The following is a 20,588-nucleotide window of genomic DNA, read 5'->3' as shown; positions in this document are numbered from 1 at the left end:
ATTCTGGTGGGTGACGCACTTTTGATAAATTTCAGCAGATAGAGCATTCCTGTTATTTTTAAAAGAATGACATTTGAATGGTTGGGACATAATGATTATTTCTTTCTTTTCAGATCGTGTAGCATGGATATGCCAAGTCAGTCATTAAGTCAGTAGATATTTAAACAGATTTCTCTAAATCTAACTTGGCTCTTCATTGATAAATTCTACTAGTGGAGAGTTTTCTAACACTATAGTGAAAGGTAGCACATCCATCTTTTAATGTGTTTAAATAGAAAGGAGGACAACATTTTACTTTTGTCGTGTTCATGAAAGATTTCTAATAGACTTCATTTCCTTAAGTAAAGAAATTCAGATGAATTATGACCATGTAAAATAATCCGTAAGAAAAGTAAACTGTACACCTGGTAAAATAGTGTTATCAGTATTTTGGTTCTCTGTATACTTCTTGGAATTATAAGAGGAGTGTAGATGATATTTTCCCCTTGCAGCTTGACTATGTAAGTTATCTTTATGATGGCCATAGAATATAATTACAGGATAAGAAATGAAGATCCCATTGCATTATTTAGTAGGAATTAAAACAATTAGAAAATCCACACTTTATTCTTATCTCTTTTATAAACAAATATTTTGATACATTATTATGTCAAAGAGTATAGTGTACTTCCTTTGTGTATTTGTGTCAGTGGAGTTAAAACGGCTTATTAGTTTCCTGTTACATTATGCTTTCATTTGAGATAATGGCACCGGTACCTGTTTTCTTCCACAGGACAGAAAAACTAGATTCCAAGGTAATTAAGATTTGCCCAAAACTCAAAGAAAAGTAATCAGAACTAAGACTAGAATTCCATTGTTGGGACAATTAGCCATTTGTAGTGAGGGGCAACAGATCATTGGTTAAGAGCATGAACTTGAGCCAGATTCTAGCCCAGTTAGTTCCTAAGCGTATAACTGTGTTAAACATATTCACTTTTGTGCCTCATTTAACTTACTGATAAATGGGTATAATACTATTTGCTTTGGAGGATTAAATAAGTTAATATATGTTAAGCATTTGGAACATTGAGTGGCATATAATGTGCTTATTTAATAACATTAATATTAGGATTAATGTTTTGGTATAAAATAAATATATGCCATTATTATCAAAGATATAAATATATACAAATGAAAGTATAAAACATTAAAATAAAACATGGTTTTATAGTTTTATAATCTTGATATGGAGAAACCTCTACTAAGTATGATTTAAAAATCTGTCAAGCATAAAAAACAATTTTACTACACAATGATCAAGAAACTGTAGCAAAAGATACCATGAACAAAGTCAAAACATAACAGTAACCTGGGGAGAATACTTACAGCGCATAACATTAGGCTAATTTTCTACTCTGTGAGAACAGTTACGAATTACTAAGGAAATCACAATGCTGTAGAAGAAAAGCAAACAGCAGAGAAAAACCCAAATGAGAGTCTCAGCATCATTGAAAGTTAACTACTGTAAACTAAAATGTTTCTCACTTTTCAGATTGGAAAAGATTGAAATAGACTCAGTGTTGGGACAATGAGGCAATCTTAAGCATTATTGATGGGAGGTATAAATTGGCAAACTTTTTAGGAGATATTTGCCGCTGGGCAGGATGGCTCACACCTGTAATCCCAGCACTTTGGGAGGCCGAGGTGGGTTGATCACAAGGTCAGGGGTTTGAGACCAGCCTGACCAACATGGTGAAACCCTGTCTCTACTAAAAATACAAAAATTAGCCAGCGTGGTGCACGCATGTGTAATCCCACCTACACAAGAAGCTGAGGCAGGAGAATTGGTTTTGCAGTGAGCTGAGGTCATGCCACTGCACTCCAGCCTGGACAAAAGAGCGAGACTCCGTCTCAAAAAAAGTAGCTAGGATTACAGACGCCTGCCAGCACGCCTGGCTAATTTTTGTATTTTTAGTAGAGATGGGGTTTCATCATGTTATCCATGCTGGTCTCGAACTCCTGACCTCAGGTGATCCACCCATCTCAGCTTCCTAAAGTGCTGGGATTACAGGCCTGAGCCACCGCACCCGGTCAAACAAAAACCTTTTGAACTTCCAGTTTTGACTTCTAGAAATTTGTCTTAACAGCTTCATCATGGAAGTTGACCTCATAAATATAAATTATATTTCACCCCCAAGATAAATATTCATCAATGGAGATTTGGTAAATAATGTTATATCTCTACAATGAAGTACTATATGTAAATTTTTTAAAGAATAATGAGGATTTATATATGGTAACACAGAAGGATATTCAGCATATATTAAATAAAATAAAAAGCAAGTTGCAGAACTGTAATATGATCCTTTTTATGTGTTTAAAAAATCAAGTAAATTATATACATGCTTACATGTGCATTACATAGACATGGATATACAAAGGATACATAACCATTAACTGTATCTATATCTCAGAAAAAGGATATAAGCTACTAGGCAGAGATTTTTACTTTATATTCTTCATTGAATTTTTTTCTACAGTGGTTATATTGTCACTTTTATAGTTATGGGAAAAAAACTAAAAAAGTTTCGACTGTGTACAAGGGCTCACGCCTATAATCCCAGCATTTTGGGAGGTTGAGGGAGGAGGATTACTTGAGTCCAGGAGTTTAAGACCAGCCTGGGCACACAGTGAGACCCTGTCTCTACAAAAAATAAATTTAAAAACATTAGTTGGCCAATGGTGTAATGGAGACCAGCCTGGGCAACACAGTGACAGCCCATATCTGTAGAAAATAAGTAAGTAAAAATTAGCTGGTCACCATGGTGCATGCCTGTAATCCCAGTTACTTGGGAGGCTGAAGTGAGAAGATTGCTTGAGCCTAGGAGAACAAGGCTGTAGTGAACCATGATCATGCCACTGCACTCTAGACTGGGTTTCAGAGCGAGACCCTGTCTCAAAAAAAAAGTTCAAACTTCTTCCAGGCTGGGTATGTTAGTTTGATAGCTGTATAACAAAATACCCCCAAAACTTAACAACTTAAAACAACAATTTATTTCACAGTTTCTCAGGAACATAAAGGAGCAGCCTAGCTAGGTGGTTCTGGTTGAGGGTCTCTCATGAGATAAGCTGTTAGCTAGGCTATAGTTGAATCTCAAGGCTCTACTGAGTTTGAAGGATCTGCCTGAAACCTCAGTCGTGGTTGTTGGCAGATCTTAGTTTCTCTTTGGCTATTGGCCAGAGTTAAGTTCCTCACTGCTTCTTTATAGGGCTGTTCACAGCTTGGAGCTTGCTTCTTTCAGACTGAGTGACATGATCTGAGAGACATGTCATCACCTCTGCCATATGCTATTGTTCATACAGACCAGTCCTGGTACATTGGGAGGGAGGACTACACAAGGGTGTGAATAACAGGAGGTGGGGATCATTGGGGACATGTTGGAGACTGGCTGCTATAATGTGTCTATAACAGTGTATATCATCTGTGATAAATTGGGATTATGCAAAAGAAAGCTAATTGGGTCAACATTTAAATGGGGACTATGTTTAAAAATTAGTTATCTCTTTACCAGTCCTGTAAATATTTGCTTTTCTTTTTCAGGTCCAGCCCAGAATCAAATGCAGGTTCCGTCTGGATATGGATTGCATCATCAAAACTATATTGCTCCCTCAGGACATTACTCTCAAGGACCTGGGAAAATGACCTCATTACCATTGGATACCCAATGTGGTGATTACTACTCTGCTCTCTATACAGTACCAACACAAAATGTGGTGACTCCTAGCACAGCAAACCAACAGCCGGGAGCACAGCAGATGTACAGCAGGGGTCCTCCTGCCCCTCATATTGTTGGATCCACTCCAGGATCTTTTCAAGGTGCTGCATCATCAGCATCCCATTTGCATACGAGTGCCTCCCAACCATACTCCTCTTTTGTGAATCACTACAATAGTCCAGCCATGTACTCTGCCAACTCTTCTGTTGCTTCTCAGGGATTTCCCTCTACTTGTGGTCATTATGCTATGTCAACTGTTTCTAATGCTGTGTATCCTAGTGTTTCATATCCCTCTCTGCCTGCTGGTGATACATATGGGCAAATGTTTACCTCACAGAATGCTCCGACTGTTAGGCCAGTTAAAGATAATTCATTCTCTGGTCAAAATACAGCTATTAGCCATCCATCACCACTTCCACCTCCACCTTCACAACAGCACCACCAGCAGCAAAGTCTTTCAGGATACAATACTCTAACGTGGTCAGCTCCAGGCCTTCCGTCTACTCAAGACAATCTCATCCGAAACCATATGGGATCTCTGGCTATAGCGAACAACAACCCAACAGTTACTGGTAGGTTAAATGAAAAGTTAACCAAAACATGTTTGATAATCAGTGCATTCCCAATCAAGTCATTATTTACATAAAGATTAAAGATGGTATTGCCTAATAGAAAAATTGGAAGTTTGCTAAATTCACTGTGTTTTTTTGCAGCATCTCTTTGAACCCTTTCTTCTCATCCATTTCCAGTTAGCCACCCAACCATCTGCCTTGTCTAGCTTGGTTCCCTGACATGATCAGTCAGTGTTTACTGACATATTTTGTATATCTGCAATTGTCTTTAATGTGAATTAGATACAGGGCAAAATGGAAGGGTCTGCTTTGAGGGTATGTTGGCTACTATTTTCTCTGTTATACTAGTTCAACCTTGGGACAGTTGTTTTTTTAGCCAGAGCCGAACTTAGAAAGAAGGATGATTTGCCGCAGTGCACTGGTTTCCTCAAGTTAGCCCCGTTAGCAACTCCTACAGAAGGTATCTTTCCTGCATGTAAACAGTGTTTCTCATTTTCAGATTAGCAAGTTAGGCTGAAAGATGGGGAAGGGAAAGGAAGAGGCTTGAAGAATACCCTGGTATTAGCCTTTCTTACCTTCCTAAACTACAAGGGCATTGTTAAATTTGTTCATTTAAATTGTATGTAAGTGTAAGATGTAGCTGTTTTTTTTTTTTTTTTTGAGACATGGTCTCACTTTATCACCCAGGCTGGCATGATCTTGGCTCACAGCAGCCTCGTCCTGCTGGGCCCAAGCAATTCTCCCATCTCAGCCCCACAAGTAGCTGAGGCTATCGTGCAGTATTTCCATAGGATAAGTGTAGTGTTGCCATAAGACATACTTATTTTAATTCAGTTTGAGAACTTGAATTTAACAGAATCTCCTCTTGAACCAAATGAAAATGTATATAAAAATGGGAATTGGTAAAGCTGTGCTAACTTTCGAAATGGAGTCTTTACATTTTGTATCATTGTCTGGGTAGCCATGCCTCAAAGATGTAGAAAGGTATCCTTCTCTGGACAATTAAATTATTTAAAATTAGAACTTTAATATTAGATCTGAGTTGTACATTTGAGATCATCTACTCTTTCATTGCTATGTCGTTTAGAAATGCTTTCAGCTACAAGCAACTCATAGTAGTTTAAACAAAAAAGCGGGTATTTTCCTCACATCGCTAGTCTAGGTGGATGCAGTGAATCCACGTGTTCTTGGTATCCTTTTTTCTCTTTTTGCTCTGCCACTCTTAGCACATAGGTTATAGAAAGAAGATACTTCTGTACCTATAGACATTAAGTCAGAATTAAAAGCAGGAAGAAGGGAAGAGGGGGACTGGATAGTGGCATTGACAGACTTCATTTTACAGATCATTTGCCACAGCTGTTTAAAAGACCATTCCTAGCTTCAGGGAAGGCTGGAAAATGAATATTGAGCCTTTTTTTTAGCATCCATAGTGGAGGCAAGCAAGAAAGAAGGGAGTTAGCGCTGACTTGGGTGAGTCAACTGAAAGTGTCTGTCACAGTTCCCAAATCTGGCTGTCTACCAGAATCACTTGCACAGATTGTGATTTTCAACTACAATTTACTGAGCTAGAATAGAATCTCCAGGGTACTCTTGAGAATCTATTTCTAACTAGATCTTAAGTGATGCTGTGAAACAGATCTAAATTTTACTGTAATCCTTTTGTTTTACAAATGAAGAAGGCTATCCAAGTTAAATTGCCTGTGGTCATTAATGGCAGAAACAGAGCTTTGCCTGTAGGTCAGTTTCTTCCATCTTGCCTCAGAACCAGGGATTTCTGTCTTCTATAAAGTGTTTTCCTCTCTGCTTTCAGCATTCCTTTTGCAGATCCACATATCCTAACGTCCTTTCAATGTAAGGGTTTTGTGACTTTCTTGACAAAGGAAATACAGGTAATTCCTGTGTTAGTCCTGAGGTAGGAATAGCATGCTGGATGGAACCAATTAATATTGAGATGTGTGAGGAAAATATGAGGTCACTTGGCTAATGAACAGAACAAGTAATTGGGAAAGGCCTATCATTAAAAAAATATTAAATAAAGGGGGAGAATAAATTACAAAACTATTCTTTGTTTGAATAAACTGCTCCAATGGACCCTGTAGGCAGAGAGGTGGGATATATTTTCATTCTTTTAATCTTACTACTATATTGTGGGTGCCATAATGAATGTATTTTAGAATTTAATTTGTGTTCAGAAGTGGAGTTTTTTTCTGCCTTTAGATTGGTAAATTACTTTTTACTTGAATTTCAGAGGTTGACAAATATATCTCAGGTTAATATGACACATATGCTTTACCATTTCAAAAGAAATAGAGGTTACTTTAAAAATCTACTTTAAAATTAAATATTGCCAAAGTTGCCAAACTTTCTCAGTTGATATATTTTAATATTTTTTCAAGTGCCCCATGTAACTTAGTAGTAGTTCATTAGGTATTTGACACATATCACTTTTTCTTGACAATTTAAAATATTCCTTGGAAACCTGTGAGTTTGTTGCAGTGTCTTGGGAGCCTAGGTAAAAGTACCTTGTACTAGGTACAGGGTATGGGAATATTGAGTTTAATATTCTAGAAAGGCAGGCAACATAATTGCTTTCAACATTCAAATTATATTTTCACCTTAAAATGAGAATCTTAGGTATTAAACATAGTTTTGTGTGAAATTCAGCCTTTGAATAATTGACAGAAATGGTTACCTTTTTAAATACTTGATTATACCAACTTCATTGTCAGATATACTAAAAGTCCTCAGTCATTTTGTACAGTTGGAGATGCAGAAGCATAAACCTGAGTTAAGCGACTGTCAAAAATATGATGATAGATGGTTACATACTGCTATTTTAAGGCAGTTAATGAATTCATATTTAAAACATAGATTGAAAGGGACCTTTAAATATTATCTCATTTGCTTCATTTTAGAAAAGCATATTAGTACATTATAATTCAGTATAAAAACTTTAATTATTTTATTAAAAAGTTCACTCCAGGCCGGGCACAGTAGCTCAGGCCTGTAATCCCAGCACTTTGGGAGGACAAGGTAGGTGTATCATGAGGTCAGGAGTTCAAGACCAACCTGGCCAACATAGTGAAACCCTGTTTCTACTAAAAATACAAAAATTTGCTGGAACCAGGTGTAGTGGCACACACTTACAGTCCCAGCTACTCGAGAGGCTGAGGCAGGAGAATCACTTGAACCTAGGAGGCAGAGGTTGCAGTGAGTTGAGACCAGGCCATTGCACGCCAGCCTAGGGGACAGAGTGAGACTCTGTCTCAAAAAAAAAAAGTCCACTCCAAGAATGTGTGTTTTGAGTGCTGCTACATTAGTTGTTAACTTAGATTGCACTTTTGGCTAGTGCTTAAAAGGTGTCATTTCATTAGGCCACTTAAAACGTTTTAAACTATCACTGTAGGTGAATCTCTAGTATAGTCAAGTAATTTAGTAAAAAATTGTAATAGATAATAAGTAAAGAAGCTCTTCTTTAGTTTGAGGTGAAGTTGCCTGAGTGTGACTTGGGGATGTAAAGATGCCTATTTTTGACAGCAAGATGAGTACTAAAACTCTATAGATTAATTTAAAATCATTTTCTTTGTTTGTCTTCAGTATCTCTTTGTTTTAAAAAGCACATAATTTTAAAAATTAGCAAGATAATTCTTGTTGCCAAGATGTAGAATTTTGCCAGAAAAATTATTTTGATTAAAATGAATTATCTTGAATATTTCTTACTTAATAAAAACCACATCTTGATAGCATATTATGAAATAGTAGTGTCTGATTAATGCTGTTTTGTAATGCACAGTTGTATATAAAAGCAATTAAAAAGCTACTTGAGTAAAAATAATAAGCATTTATATAATTCTTCACACTTGAACCTAGCCAAAACGTCGAGAAGTGGTATATAATTCTTGTATAAAAGTCCACTACACACATGACACTAAGATACAGTCACCGATAAGTTAATAATGTATCTGTCATCTATGGGTGATAATGTGCCTGAAGAAAAGCAAAAGCAAATACCTTGTAGGACATGATTGTGTGGACGTAGAAATATAAATAAGAAATAAATTAGACAACCGCATTGGAAAAATAAAGTGCTCAAACAAAATACAAGTAGTTCAGTACAAGAGACTATTTTTAGTTTTAGAAACTTGTGTGATTTCAGAGTTATGGGAATAGCGTAATTTTACTCCCTCACATTCTTACTCCTTCAGTTTTTCTAAAGATACTCTTGAACCTCATCATCTTTTTTCAACTTTGTGCCCACTACTTGTAAATTTTTCTACATGTTCTCCTCCAAGCTCAGAAGATGAGATATCCATCTTTGTGTTCATTGACTTCAGATTTTGGCTTTAGCAGTTATCATTTCTCCAGAATATCAACCTCAATTTCTCCTGGACTGTGGCATTTGGATAGGTGAGAAGAATTAATGAAGGACATATGCGTTGTCCTATATGTAATCAGCAGCCAATAAAAGTTTATAAGCAAGGTGGTGGCACTATCAGATTTGTGTTTCAGAACTTTCTTCTGTGAATAGTGTAATAGATAACTGGAGGAGGAAGAACCTAGAACAGGAAAACCAGCTAGAAAGGAATTACTACAATTATCTAGGTGAAGGATGATAATTTAGGCTGGATTCATTTATACAGAAAACAGATGAGACAGAGAACTTCAAGGATTTGTTGATACAGTTTATGAAGGAAAAAATACAAGAGGATTTAAAGTTTCTAGCTTGAACTACTTGAATGGGTGGTGGTACTATTAACTGAGAATTTATTTAATCTCTCCTAGTTCCTAAGGAATTTTATGCCCCCAGCATGGTGGCTCACACCTATAATTCCAACACTTTGGGAGGCTGAGGTAGGGGGATCACCTGAGGTGAGGTCAGGAGTTTGAGACCAGCCTAACCAACATGGGGGAACCCCATCTCTACTAAAAATGCAAAAAATTAGCTCGGTGTGGTGGCACATGCCTGTAATCCCAGCTACTGGGGAGGCTGAGGCAGGAGAATCACTTGAGCCCGGGAGGCAGAGGTTACAGTGAACCGAGATCGTGCCATTGCACTCCAGCCTGGACAACACGAGGGAAACTCCATCTCAAAAAAAAAAAAAAGAAAGAAAGAAAGAAAAGAAAAGAAAATATCAGACACTGTGGAAAGGTTGAGAGTTTTTTCCTCAGAAAATGGGATGTAAAAAAAAGAAAATGTTATGCACAATTGATTAAGATAGGGCTATTAATAAAGGAATATTCTTTTCAGAGGCTATCTACATACCTAATCCTCATATGTGTTATACTTGAGGAAGTGAATTCTAAGTAACTAACAGGGAACTAAAGAGTTACTGAGAACTAACTAAAGGCTGGACATGGTGGCTCAGCCTATAATCCCAGCACTTTGGGAGGCCACGGCGGAAGGATCACTTGACCCGAAGAGTAAAAGTAAAAAATTAACTGAGGAACTACCTTAATTATCAAAAACAGAATATATTCTTGAATCATAATTTTCTTCTCTCAGGAATCACAACTCAGAAACTAAACAGTGCAGCAGTGCATTTTGCGTAGTTCCAGTTTTATGTGTTGTTTCTTTTGTCAAATTCCCTTTGTGAAAAGAGCAGCTTCTTGGTTGGCATTCTTCTCTAGTCCTTAATGTTGGTAGACCTTATCTCCATTCTTCCAACAAATACTTGAAAGCCAACTATGTTCCACAAGTTGTTCTAGTGTTGGGAGATGAAATAGTGAGTAAAAACAATTAATGTTATCCTCATAAAGTTTGCAATTCACTTAGAGAAGCAAACATCCAAATAAACACAAACGAATGTAAAATTCCTGTTATTGTTTAAATATCATGAAGCAAAGGTGTATGGTACTTGGGAGCATTACTTTAGGTGCATTTAGTCTGTTAGTCATGACACCTAGGGGAAATCTTCCCTAAGGAAGTAATACTTCAGCTTTAATCTGAAGGATGAAGTCTCCATGTATAAAATTAATTGCAGGTTAAGTAAATGTGTAAATGCAAAAAGGCAAAACTTTAAAACTTTTCAGAGAAATTATAGGAGACTATCTCTAGAACCTTGGAGTAGGGAAGGAATTTTTAAGGACAGTGCACATAATGCTAGCCATAAAGGATACACCTGATAACTCATTTCTAATTTAAAACTTTTCTTTATTGAAAGACATGAAGAAAAACAAAACACAAGCTGTGAACTGGGAAAATATATATATACTTACAGTATTTACCCAGAATACACAGTGCTACATAGAAATTAATAAGGAAAAGGCCAACGACCAGAAGAAAAGTAATTGAATAGGCATTGCACAGAAGATGAAATGAAAACATACTCAATCTCATTAATAAACACTGAAAAGCAAACTAAAACTAGAATGGGATATCTTCTTATATCTAGTGTCAGATGGGTAAAAAATAGAAAGTCTAATGATACCAAGAATGGTGAGGACATGGAATAACAGGAAACTGTTAGGCACTATTGATGGGAGGGTATATTCATTTGTATTTTAGGAGAATTTGGCATTGGTGGATTGAAAATAACCATACCCCACAACACAGCTATCCTTCTATATACTCTAGAGAAGTCTTCATCAAACTATGCATATGTGTCACCTGGGATCTTGTTTAAATGTAGGTTCTAATTCACCAGGTCTTTTATGGCTTAGCCTAAGATTCTACTTTGTAACAATCTTCCACATGAGGTGTTGCTAGTTTGTAGGCTACACTTAGAATAGGCCATAAGCAGAACCACTTCCTGTTTCAGATGGATGCCTCTTATGGCAAATAGTTTTTTTTTGGTGTTTTTTTTTTTAAGATACCGGACAAAGAGACTAGTCTGCTCTCTAGGCCAAAGACCTCATTTCCTGCGGAGCTGTCCCCAGGGCTGAGAGATTTGATATTCTTTGCTGCACACCTCCAAATATTTGAGCTGTGGCATATATGTGGAGAAGCTCTGCCCTAGAGAAACTTGAATATCTATGCCAGGGACAAGTGCATGAGTATTCATAGCTGCACTGTTTGTGAAAACAAAAAATTGGAAATAACATAATAGCAGAATGAATAAATAAATTATATTCTCCTATTGGACTTCTGAATGCAGTGAAATTGAAATAGAGCTACACTCATAATATGAGTGAATCCCAGGAATGTAACACAAGAAATATGGAAGAATACTTGCAGTATGTTATTGTTATAAAGTTTACAAAACAAGCAAAAATAATATCTAGGGATACATATATATATGTGGTAAGCTATTTGAAAACAAAAACGAGAATAATCATGATTCAGGAGGGGCAGAGGAGTGCTTTTATTGAGAGCTTCAATATTAGAAATGTTTTATTTTCAAAATTGGATGCTGAGTTCATGGGTATTATACTTTATGTATATTCATGTGTATTGATACATATATATACACATACACCTGATATGATTGATTTTATATATATATATATACACACACTTTTTTTTTTCTTTTTGAGGCGGAGTTTCGCTCTTTTTTTTTTTTTTGAGACGGAGTTTCGCTCTTGTTACCCAGGCTGGAGTGCAATGGCTCAATCTCGGCTCACGGCAACCTCCGCCTCCTGGGTTCAGGTAATTCTCCTGCCTCAGCCTCACGAATAGCTGGGATTACAGGCACGTACCACCATGCCCAGCTAATTTTTTGTATTTTTGAGTAGAGACAGGGTTTCAACATGTTGACCAGTATGGTCTTGATCTCTTGACCTTGTGATCCACCCGCCTCGGCCTCCCAAAGCGCTGGGAATACAGGCTTGAGCCACCGCGCCTGGCTTTGATTTTATGTTTTTGAGACAGGGTCTCCTGCCTTCACTCAGGTTGGAGTGCAATGACATGCAGTGGCATGATCTTGGCTCACTGCAGCCTCCCCCTCCTGGGCTCAAGCTATCCTCCCACCTGAGTCTTATGAGTAGCTGGGGACCACAGGTGCGCACCACCGTGCCTGGCTAATTTTTGTATTTTTTAGTAGAGATGGAATTTCACCATGTTGCCTAGGCTGGTCTCAAACTCCTGGGCTCAAGCAGTCTGCCCACCTTGGCCTCCTAAAGTGCTGGGATTATAAGTATGAGCAACCACACCTGACCCTAATTTTACATAAATATATCTTTCTCAGTTTTTATTTGTATACCGTTAAATATTTTTAATCACTGTTTTATGTTGGCAGTTTTAGTGATAATTTCAGTTATTAATTGCTGGTTTAAAATAACAATGATTTATTATTTTTCTGGGTTTTATGAGTTTGCTGGGTGGTTCTGGTTTTTCTTCAACTCGTTCATGTAAATTCATTTAGTTGGAGATTTGTAGGACTAGAAGATTGTAAGATGGCTTCACTCACATGTCTAGCAGTTGGTGGAAACACTTTACTGGTGTGCCTAGGTCTTTCTCCACGTGGCTAGACCAGCTTCCCTATATGATAATCCACACAGCATTTCATAGGGGAAAGGCATAAGCTGTGGTGCTCCTTAAGACTTGAGGTCTGGGACTTGTACGCTTTTATTTCTGCCACATTCTGTTGATTAAAGCCAGTCACAGTTTGCTCCCATTCAGAGAGTGGTAAAATAGACTCCATATTAACAAAAGGAACTGTAAAATATTGTGATGATGTTTTCAATCTTCCACAATGACAGTTTATCTTCCTACTAAAAATGATGAAGCAGTCAGCATATTTAGACTACCTTCTGCCTTCTTTCCCTGTTGCTCATACCTGTTTATGTTGTTTTTACACTATTAGGATATATAACACATTTTGTTATATATACACACACACCATACATAGAGACACATACATATATGTGCAGGTATATGTATGTAGATTTATTCAGTATATAGTGACTGCTCACCGCTAGTCTTTTACCATAGGTTTTTCAGTTATCTCTTGCTTGGATAATCTGGTAGATTATCTTCAATAACTTACCCCTTGTTTCTCAACCAGGGACGATTTTGCCTTTGAGGAGACATTTGGTATTTTGAGCTATCACAAAGACCCAAGATGAATCATGTGGACTTTATTCCAGAAGTTCAACCTCGTGAACCTTATTTAGTTACATGTGAAACAAGGCATCTGGTTAGAAACAGCAAATGAGAAGTGGCACTTTATAGTGCAAAACAAGATCTGAACTGATACTGGAAGTGTTCATGGAATTCAGAGGCCACATTATTGCAGAGTCAGAAACTTCTATTCATCTCCTTACCTGAGTCACCATTGCATAGTACAATAATCTGTACAATAATTAGTGTTCGTAGAGATCATTAGTAAGTAAAAGTTGTTTGAGTTCATTTTGTTTAAGAAGGTAAGGTTGTGAAATATTTTAGGAAAATTGTCAAAATTTATTAAAACATTTGATGAGTAATTTTTCAGTTTTTAAAAAATCATTTGGACCACCTTCTTTTCTAGACGTACTAGGTAAATGTGATGCTATTGAAGTTTCTACAAGAACTTCAGATAAACTGTAGTTTGTTAGTAATATATATTATTATATACAATTATAATACATAGTTATATATTACATATATTATTCTATATAGTAATATATATTATTTAAATATATTTCAAGTTTCTGTGGATGAAATAGTTTCTTATCTTCAATTGCAGATTCTTTATCCTGTCCTGTTATGCAAAATGTTCAGCCTCCCAAGTCCAGCCCAGTAGTTTCCACTGTTTTATCAGGATCCTCATCAACAAGAAAACCTCCCTCTGCAAATCACCCAGTTGAGCCTGTGACCTCAGTTACACAGCCATCAGAGCTGTTACAACAGAAAGGTATCTGAGATATTTGTTATTGTATGTACACACAGACACATGTACATATTTGAATAGCTGATTTTAGAAAGTTAAACTCTAGGATCCTAATTTATAGAAGATATGAAAAAAATTATAATCTCAATTCAAACACAACTTTTAGAATATTAACTTACTGTGTCTCATATGTTTTACATGATTACATACCATTTTGTATTTTGCGTTTCTGTTTATTAAATTACACATAGTCCTTCATATATCTTTTGACTCTTTATAGCTCTTTCTATCACTAATTACTCATTGTGTCAATGTATAATGGTTTATTATTTTATCTCTCTGTCCTGGAACATTTATTTCCTATTTTTTAAAGGTGGTATAGTTTCTTTCAGGATAAAGCAGCCAAGACTTAATTATTTAGTGACTCTCCATATCCTATTTGATTATTTCTGTGCTTTTTGTTACTGATAGTAGAAAATAAGCTTTGACACAATTTTGCAAATGAAGGGAGGTGAAAATGAAATTGTAACCCATACTCTTGCATCATTGACGAACTATATGATTTATTGTTTGTTTAATATTCTCCATGTGTTAAGTAAGTAAAGGGTAATAAAATGTGTTGTTTTGATCCTGCTTCCCACGTTGTTTCTTTTGGCAGTTTTTTTTTTCTCCTGTGTGGCTAAAATTTCAAAGCAGTGATGTTTTAGGTTAATATGTGACATTTTTCATTTGATCAGAGATGATTGAATTTTTTTCAAGAATCTATAGTTTGTATTTCCAGAGCAACCATTGTATTATTTTAGGGACTACACTCATTGTGTAGTGACAGCTCCTCACCTTGAGTATAAAGAACCTTCTTATATTCCGAATATGAGAAAAGGAAAAAAGCGTGATAAATTCCTAGGGTGATCTCATTGCTTATATCTGTTGAGTGTCTATGTGGTCAACAGAGATCTTTCTATCAACTGATCAGATGATACATTATACATTTTCTTACTTGGTTTTTTAGGAAAAGGAACTGCAGCACCAAAGAATGTCTGTTGATTCTCAACAAACCAGTGGGTATACTGGAAATAGAATTTAGTTTTTACAAGTATTTGCCTTCAAAGTGAAGGGCCAGTAGTAGTTTTGCTTATCACAAATCAAAAAAGCTTTTAGGATAGATCAAAGCCCTAACTAAATGAATGGTGTATTTTCTTGTTTTTCTTCTACATTGATGACTGCCTTCCACTTCTTAAATATTTTGCTTTTTTCTTTTTTGACCTTTTACTTGCCCGTGATTTCTTTCTTCCTGTCATATTTTCTTTTTGACCATCTTACTTTGAATACCATCCTACCGTCTTTTTATAAATATTTTGTAAACGGTTTGCCCACTTAACAATTATATTTCTTCTTTTTCTATTAAAATATATTTTGAAAGTAGAATAAGCTGCCGTTTATTGTACATACAGTATGCCAGAAATTTTATATCTCATTAATTCACATATTAATCCTGTGACATAGATAATCTTCCTTTTTTACAGATGAGAAAAGTGAGATTGACAGAGACTAGGTAACTTGCCCAAGACTGCAAGTTAGTAAGTAGAGTAGCAAAGCAAAAGATTTTTAACTCAGATCTCTCTGTCTTGTATTCTTTCTATAAAATAAGACTGAATTTTTGTTGTCATTGGCTGTTGACAAACTCCTGATTTATCTGAGATAAGTTCCTTGCTGAAGTAACAGAAAAGATCATACTAGAGACATCTGAATTGTAGTTTTTGTTGTTCCTTTTTCATAAGTAGGAGAATGGCCTCTTAGTGACTTACTTGTCTTTGGATAGATCTGGGCTACACAACCTAATTGAGTTAGGGCTACCGCATATGGTGGTGCAAATTGTCATTGCATGAATGGAGCCTCTTGGAATTGTGCGGTATGTCATCTGCATAGAGTTTACTATGGGCCTGATACGACCTACTGAAGTGGTAATACTTAAAAAGAGATTAGCTTTTTTTCTTCCAGCTGCAAAGACACCTTTGCTTAGTTGTTCTCCCAAGGCTAAGCATTTTTTACCTATTTTTAGGAGAGAGATCAAATTTTTGTTTGACTAGCCCCTATTTCTTTTTATAAACTACCTACTTGAATATATTTTAGATTGATATCTAAAATTTTTCATGAAAAATTTAAACCACCTACTTGAACATTTTTTAGGTCGATACCTAAAATTTTTCATCAAAATTTTACTTGTAGTTGTGTAATTTTTAACATATTATATATGCTGGCTCACTTTTAAAACAGAGATGTTACATTAGTCTTTCAAATGTATCCTTTGGACCAATACCTAACACGGGCCAGGCGCGGTGGCTCAAGCCTGTAATCCCAGCACTTTGGGAGGCTGAGGCGGATGGATCACGAGGTTAAGAGATCGAGACCATCCTGGTCAACATGGTGAAACCGTCTCTACTACAAATACAAAAAATTAGCTGGGCATGGTGGCGCGTGCCTGTAATCCCAGCTACTCGGGAGGCTGAGGCAGGAGAATTGCCTGAACCCAGGAGGCGGAGGTTACGGTGAGCCGAGATCATGCCATTGCACTCCAGCCTGGGTAACAAGAAACTCCGTCTCAAAAAAAAAAAAAAACACACACACACACAAGTAGCCCTTCTTTAGCATTTGGAAAGTTTACATTTTTCTTTTTTCTCTTTGAAGGCATATCCCCATTCCTTAATATAAAAATGTAATATATTTTTAAAGTAGAAACTCTTACCACTCTACTGTGCTGTTCTGTGACAATAATATATAAATTGAAATGTTAAAATTTATTATCTATGATTGTAAGTCTCTAAATAGTATTTTTTTTCTTTTGAATTAAGGCATCAATCATTATGAATTTTTTTTTTCTCTCTCTTTTTTGTTTTTATTTTTTTGAGACAGACTTGCCCTGTCACCCAGGCTGGAGTCCAGTGGCATGATCTTGGGTCCCTGCAACCTCTGCCTCCCAGGTTCAAGAGATTGTCATGTCTCAGCCTCCTGAGTAGTTGGGATTAAATGTGTACACCAACATGCCTGGCTAATTTTTATATTTTTAGTAGAAATCGAGTTCACCATGTGAGCAGGCTGGTCTCAAACTCCTGGCCTCAAGTGATCCTCCTGTCTACGCTTCCCAAAGTGCTGGGATTACAGGTGTGAGCCACTGTCCCCGGTCATTCATTACAGCTTTTACTGTTTATATAAAATTGGTCAAAACAACATAAACACCATGAATTTTTGTGTTTATTTAAAGTATGTTTTTATTGGAAATACATCTTTCAGTGAAATGAATGGGCTGTCTCCTCTCCCCACTATAGCTTTGTATCTGAGTAGCATATGATTCATTGTTAGAATATGATAGTGTTCAGATCAGTTTCATTCCCAGTTTTTATTTTCCTACATATAATTGCTGAGAAACATTGTTCACATAAAATAGATTAGAATTGTATTGGAAGAGTTCTACTAAAGCAGTATTGTTCTATTTTGCTTTGTTTTGCTTTGACTCTTTTTAATCTTCTGAGTTACATGTCAGAAATTATTGTTTCTTAGATTTTATTTTCCAGGTGGTAGATAGTTGTTAACATTATTATTTCGTCTAGCAGTTTGTAATTTGCAAATTCCTTTAATTTTTTCTGTCTTACTTTCTCATCACATGGAACAAGCATATTGTATCTTTGCTTCCTTTTATAAGAGAGGAAATTGAAGTTTAGAAAGGTTACATGTCTTACCAAAGACCTACAGAGTCGGTAGGATAGGTACCCAGGCCCAGTGCTTACCTTTTGCCTTCAAATTCAGTATTTGTTTTACTCTATCAGCAGTTACTCAAAGTATTTTGAATTTCTCTCAATCATGGCCAATTTATCTTACCACACCCTTTATTTATTATTATTTATTTATTTAGAGACAGGGTTTTGCTCTGTTGCCCGGGCCAGAGTACAGTGACAAGATCTCAGCTCACTGCAGCCTTGACCCTTGAGCCCCTGATTTCCAATCTCAGCCTCCTGAGTAGCTAGAGTAGCTAGGGCCACAGGCACACACCACCACACCTAATTTTTAAAAAAAATTATTTGTAGAGATGAGATCTTACTGTGTTGTCCAGGCTGGTCTTGAATTCCAAGGCTCAAGTGATTCTCCTGCCTTGGCCTCCCAAGTGCTGAGATTACAGGTGTGAGCCACTGTGCCTGACTACCATACCCTGTAAATGTGTTTGTATCAAAAACATCAAGCTGTGATAAAGGCCATTTATTTTATGAATGATATCTTCATGTAACCTAACTGGCAAAGCACTCCTCAAAACATGTCAAAGCATATACTACTAAGTACTAGTTGATTCACTTGTTGGTAAATACTTTTTTGTTAAAAGGATATAGAAAGTGTTAAATATTTTATAAAATATAAAAATTAAGACTTTACTGTATTATATTTTATCTTAAAAATGTTGTAAAATATTTTCTTACACATCTCACATTGACTCTGAAAGAAATCACAGAATTTTTTATCTCTGAGTTTTAGTGAGTATATCTTAAAAACACTTGGTAGTCTAAGAAAATATTGCATTTGGTTTTAAAATAATGACGACCAGGCATGGTGGCTCACGCCTGTAATCCCAGCATTTTGAGAGACCAAGGTGGATGGATCATTCAGGAATTGGAGACCAGCCTGGACAAAATAGTGAAACCCCATTTCTACTAAAAATATACAAAAATTAGCTGGCCTGTAATCCCAGTTACTTGGGAGGCTGAGGCAGAAAAATTGCTTGCACCCGGGAAGCAGAGGTTTCAGTGATTTGAGATACTGCCACTGCACTCCAGCCTGGGCAACAGAGTGAGACTGTCTTATAAATAAATAGCAGGACTGAGTGTGCTAGTCAGGTTGGTGAGAGGTTCTTTTTTTTTCTCACTAATCATGTGCTCTAAAAAGAACAGCTGAAAATAATTTAAATATACACAAAAATATGTTTTTAAAGTTAGTGATATAGCTAACCTTTATTTTGTATTTGGTGTATGTCATGCACCATTCTAAGCATGTGAAATATATTGACTCATTTAATCCTTACCACAACCATTTGAAGTGTTACCCCATTTTATAGATAATATGAATGAAGAACAGAGGTTAGTAACTTGCCCAAGGACATACTAATAGTAAGTGATAGAACCTGAAGTTGAACCCAGAGTCCCCATCTTTATCCATAATGTCATGCTCCTTCTCTGTTCGGTATTTCTTACTGTGTACTGTATAATGAGAGACTTGTATACGTTAGAGCAATGTATCATGGTAAGAATTAGGATAAGCTAAGTTCATGTGTTCCCTTTGTAAAGTAAAAGAAAGATTGTCATTAACACAGGCACTTGGTTAGGTAGATAAGTTTGAGGAAAGAGAGTACTTACGGGAATTTATATCTGAAAACTGATTCCCTTAAAACCATTCTTTTGTGGGGACCCTGGAAAAGTCTTTAGTATGTACTTTCTGGTTTAGGAAAGAGAGCAATTGCTCAAAAGTCTGAACTCCTGAATTAAAAACTAATCTCTGCAAGAGATTTATTCTCTTAAGATTAGTTTCATTTATTCCTAGTATAGCTGTATCTAGGGAACACTGAAGAATATTAAGCAGCCCCAAGGATATGGTGCCCTGGACAGTTTTGCCTGAAGGTACTTTAATGGTAGGTAACTTAAACTAAATGTTCTTTCTAAAATATTGGAGCCCTTTGAATAACAGTGCTACCTCATGTTAGATTCTATAAAGTATGTCATGTTTCTTGTTTTAGTAGATTTATACCTTGAAAGCCCTGGTTAAGATAGAATAAATTATGATGTAACATTTGTGGTGGTGATGGTGGTGGTAGAGGTAGCTACTCCATGTACATACATTTCTACAGTGGGTTTCAGGCTGAGCTCTGGGAAAGGATGTCATATTTTACCATCTTATGTAGTTGATCTATGTATCTCATACCTACATTCTGGCTCTTAAAGAGAATCTGAATTAGAGGCACTTCAGGAAGCTCATATAGTTGTTCACTTATGCTAGCATAGATGACTTGGCTATCAACCCCTTTCAGACTATAGCTCCCCGTTTGTCATAATCTGTATGTGCTGTACCCAACCTAGAGCAGGGCACCATTTACTTTTTACAGAGATGGGGTCTCACTATGTTTCCCAGGCTGGTCTTGAACTCCAGGCTTCAAGTGATGCTCCTGCCTGAGCCTCCCAAAGTGCTGGGTTTATAGACATGAGCTATTGTGCTTGGCTCAAATTTTCATTTTAATTGGGCTTTTGTCAGAGGAACATGCCACTCAGAATTTGTTTTTTCAAGATATTAAGTCTGTTTCTTGCATTACCTGAACCTATTTTACATTGATTTTTATTTTCTCAGATGAATTTGTGATACTATTTTGCTGATATCAAAAGATGTTTCAGCAAAGCTAGCAGATTTTTCCATGACTTTTTAGTCATAGTTTAAAGATCAAAGCTTCATTCATCTACAGTTTAACCTTTGCCTCTAAACTCTTAATT

At 36.4% G+C, this 20,588-nt stretch overlaps 1 protein-coding gene across 11 annotated transcripts in view; it reads left to right on the top strand.

The window, feature by feature from the left end:
* The window catches only part of SEC24B (SEC24 homolog B, COPII component), a 112,458-nt gene that overhangs the window by 25,949 nt on the left and 65,921 nt on the right, over nt 1–20,588 (top strand). For 8 of the 11 annotated variants that reach the window (XM_054253064.2, XM_054253062.2, XM_078366700.1 and 5 more), the window contains exons 2-3: nt 3,581–4,327; nt 13,930–14,097. In XM_054253064.2, coding sequence (XP_054109039.1) covers nt 3,581–4,327; nt 13,930–14,097 — 915 coding nt within the window. The remainder of the gene's footprint in view (nt 1–3,580; nt 4,328–13,929; nt 14,098–20,588) is intronic. The other 3 variants (XM_054253065.2, XM_078366704.1, XM_078366703.1) reach the window with 1 other exon arrangement.

This window comes from Callithrix jacchus, chromosome 3 (assembly GCF_049354715.1).
Source record: "Callithrix jacchus isolate 240 chromosome 3, calJac240_pri, whole genome shotgun sequence".
In the NCBI taxonomy this organism is placed as follows: Eukaryota; Metazoa; Chordata; class Mammalia; order Primates; family Cebidae; genus Callithrix; species Callithrix jacchus.
Note: the sequence above shows the minus strand (reverse complement) of the source record. Positions and strands in the feature narration are given on the sequence as shown.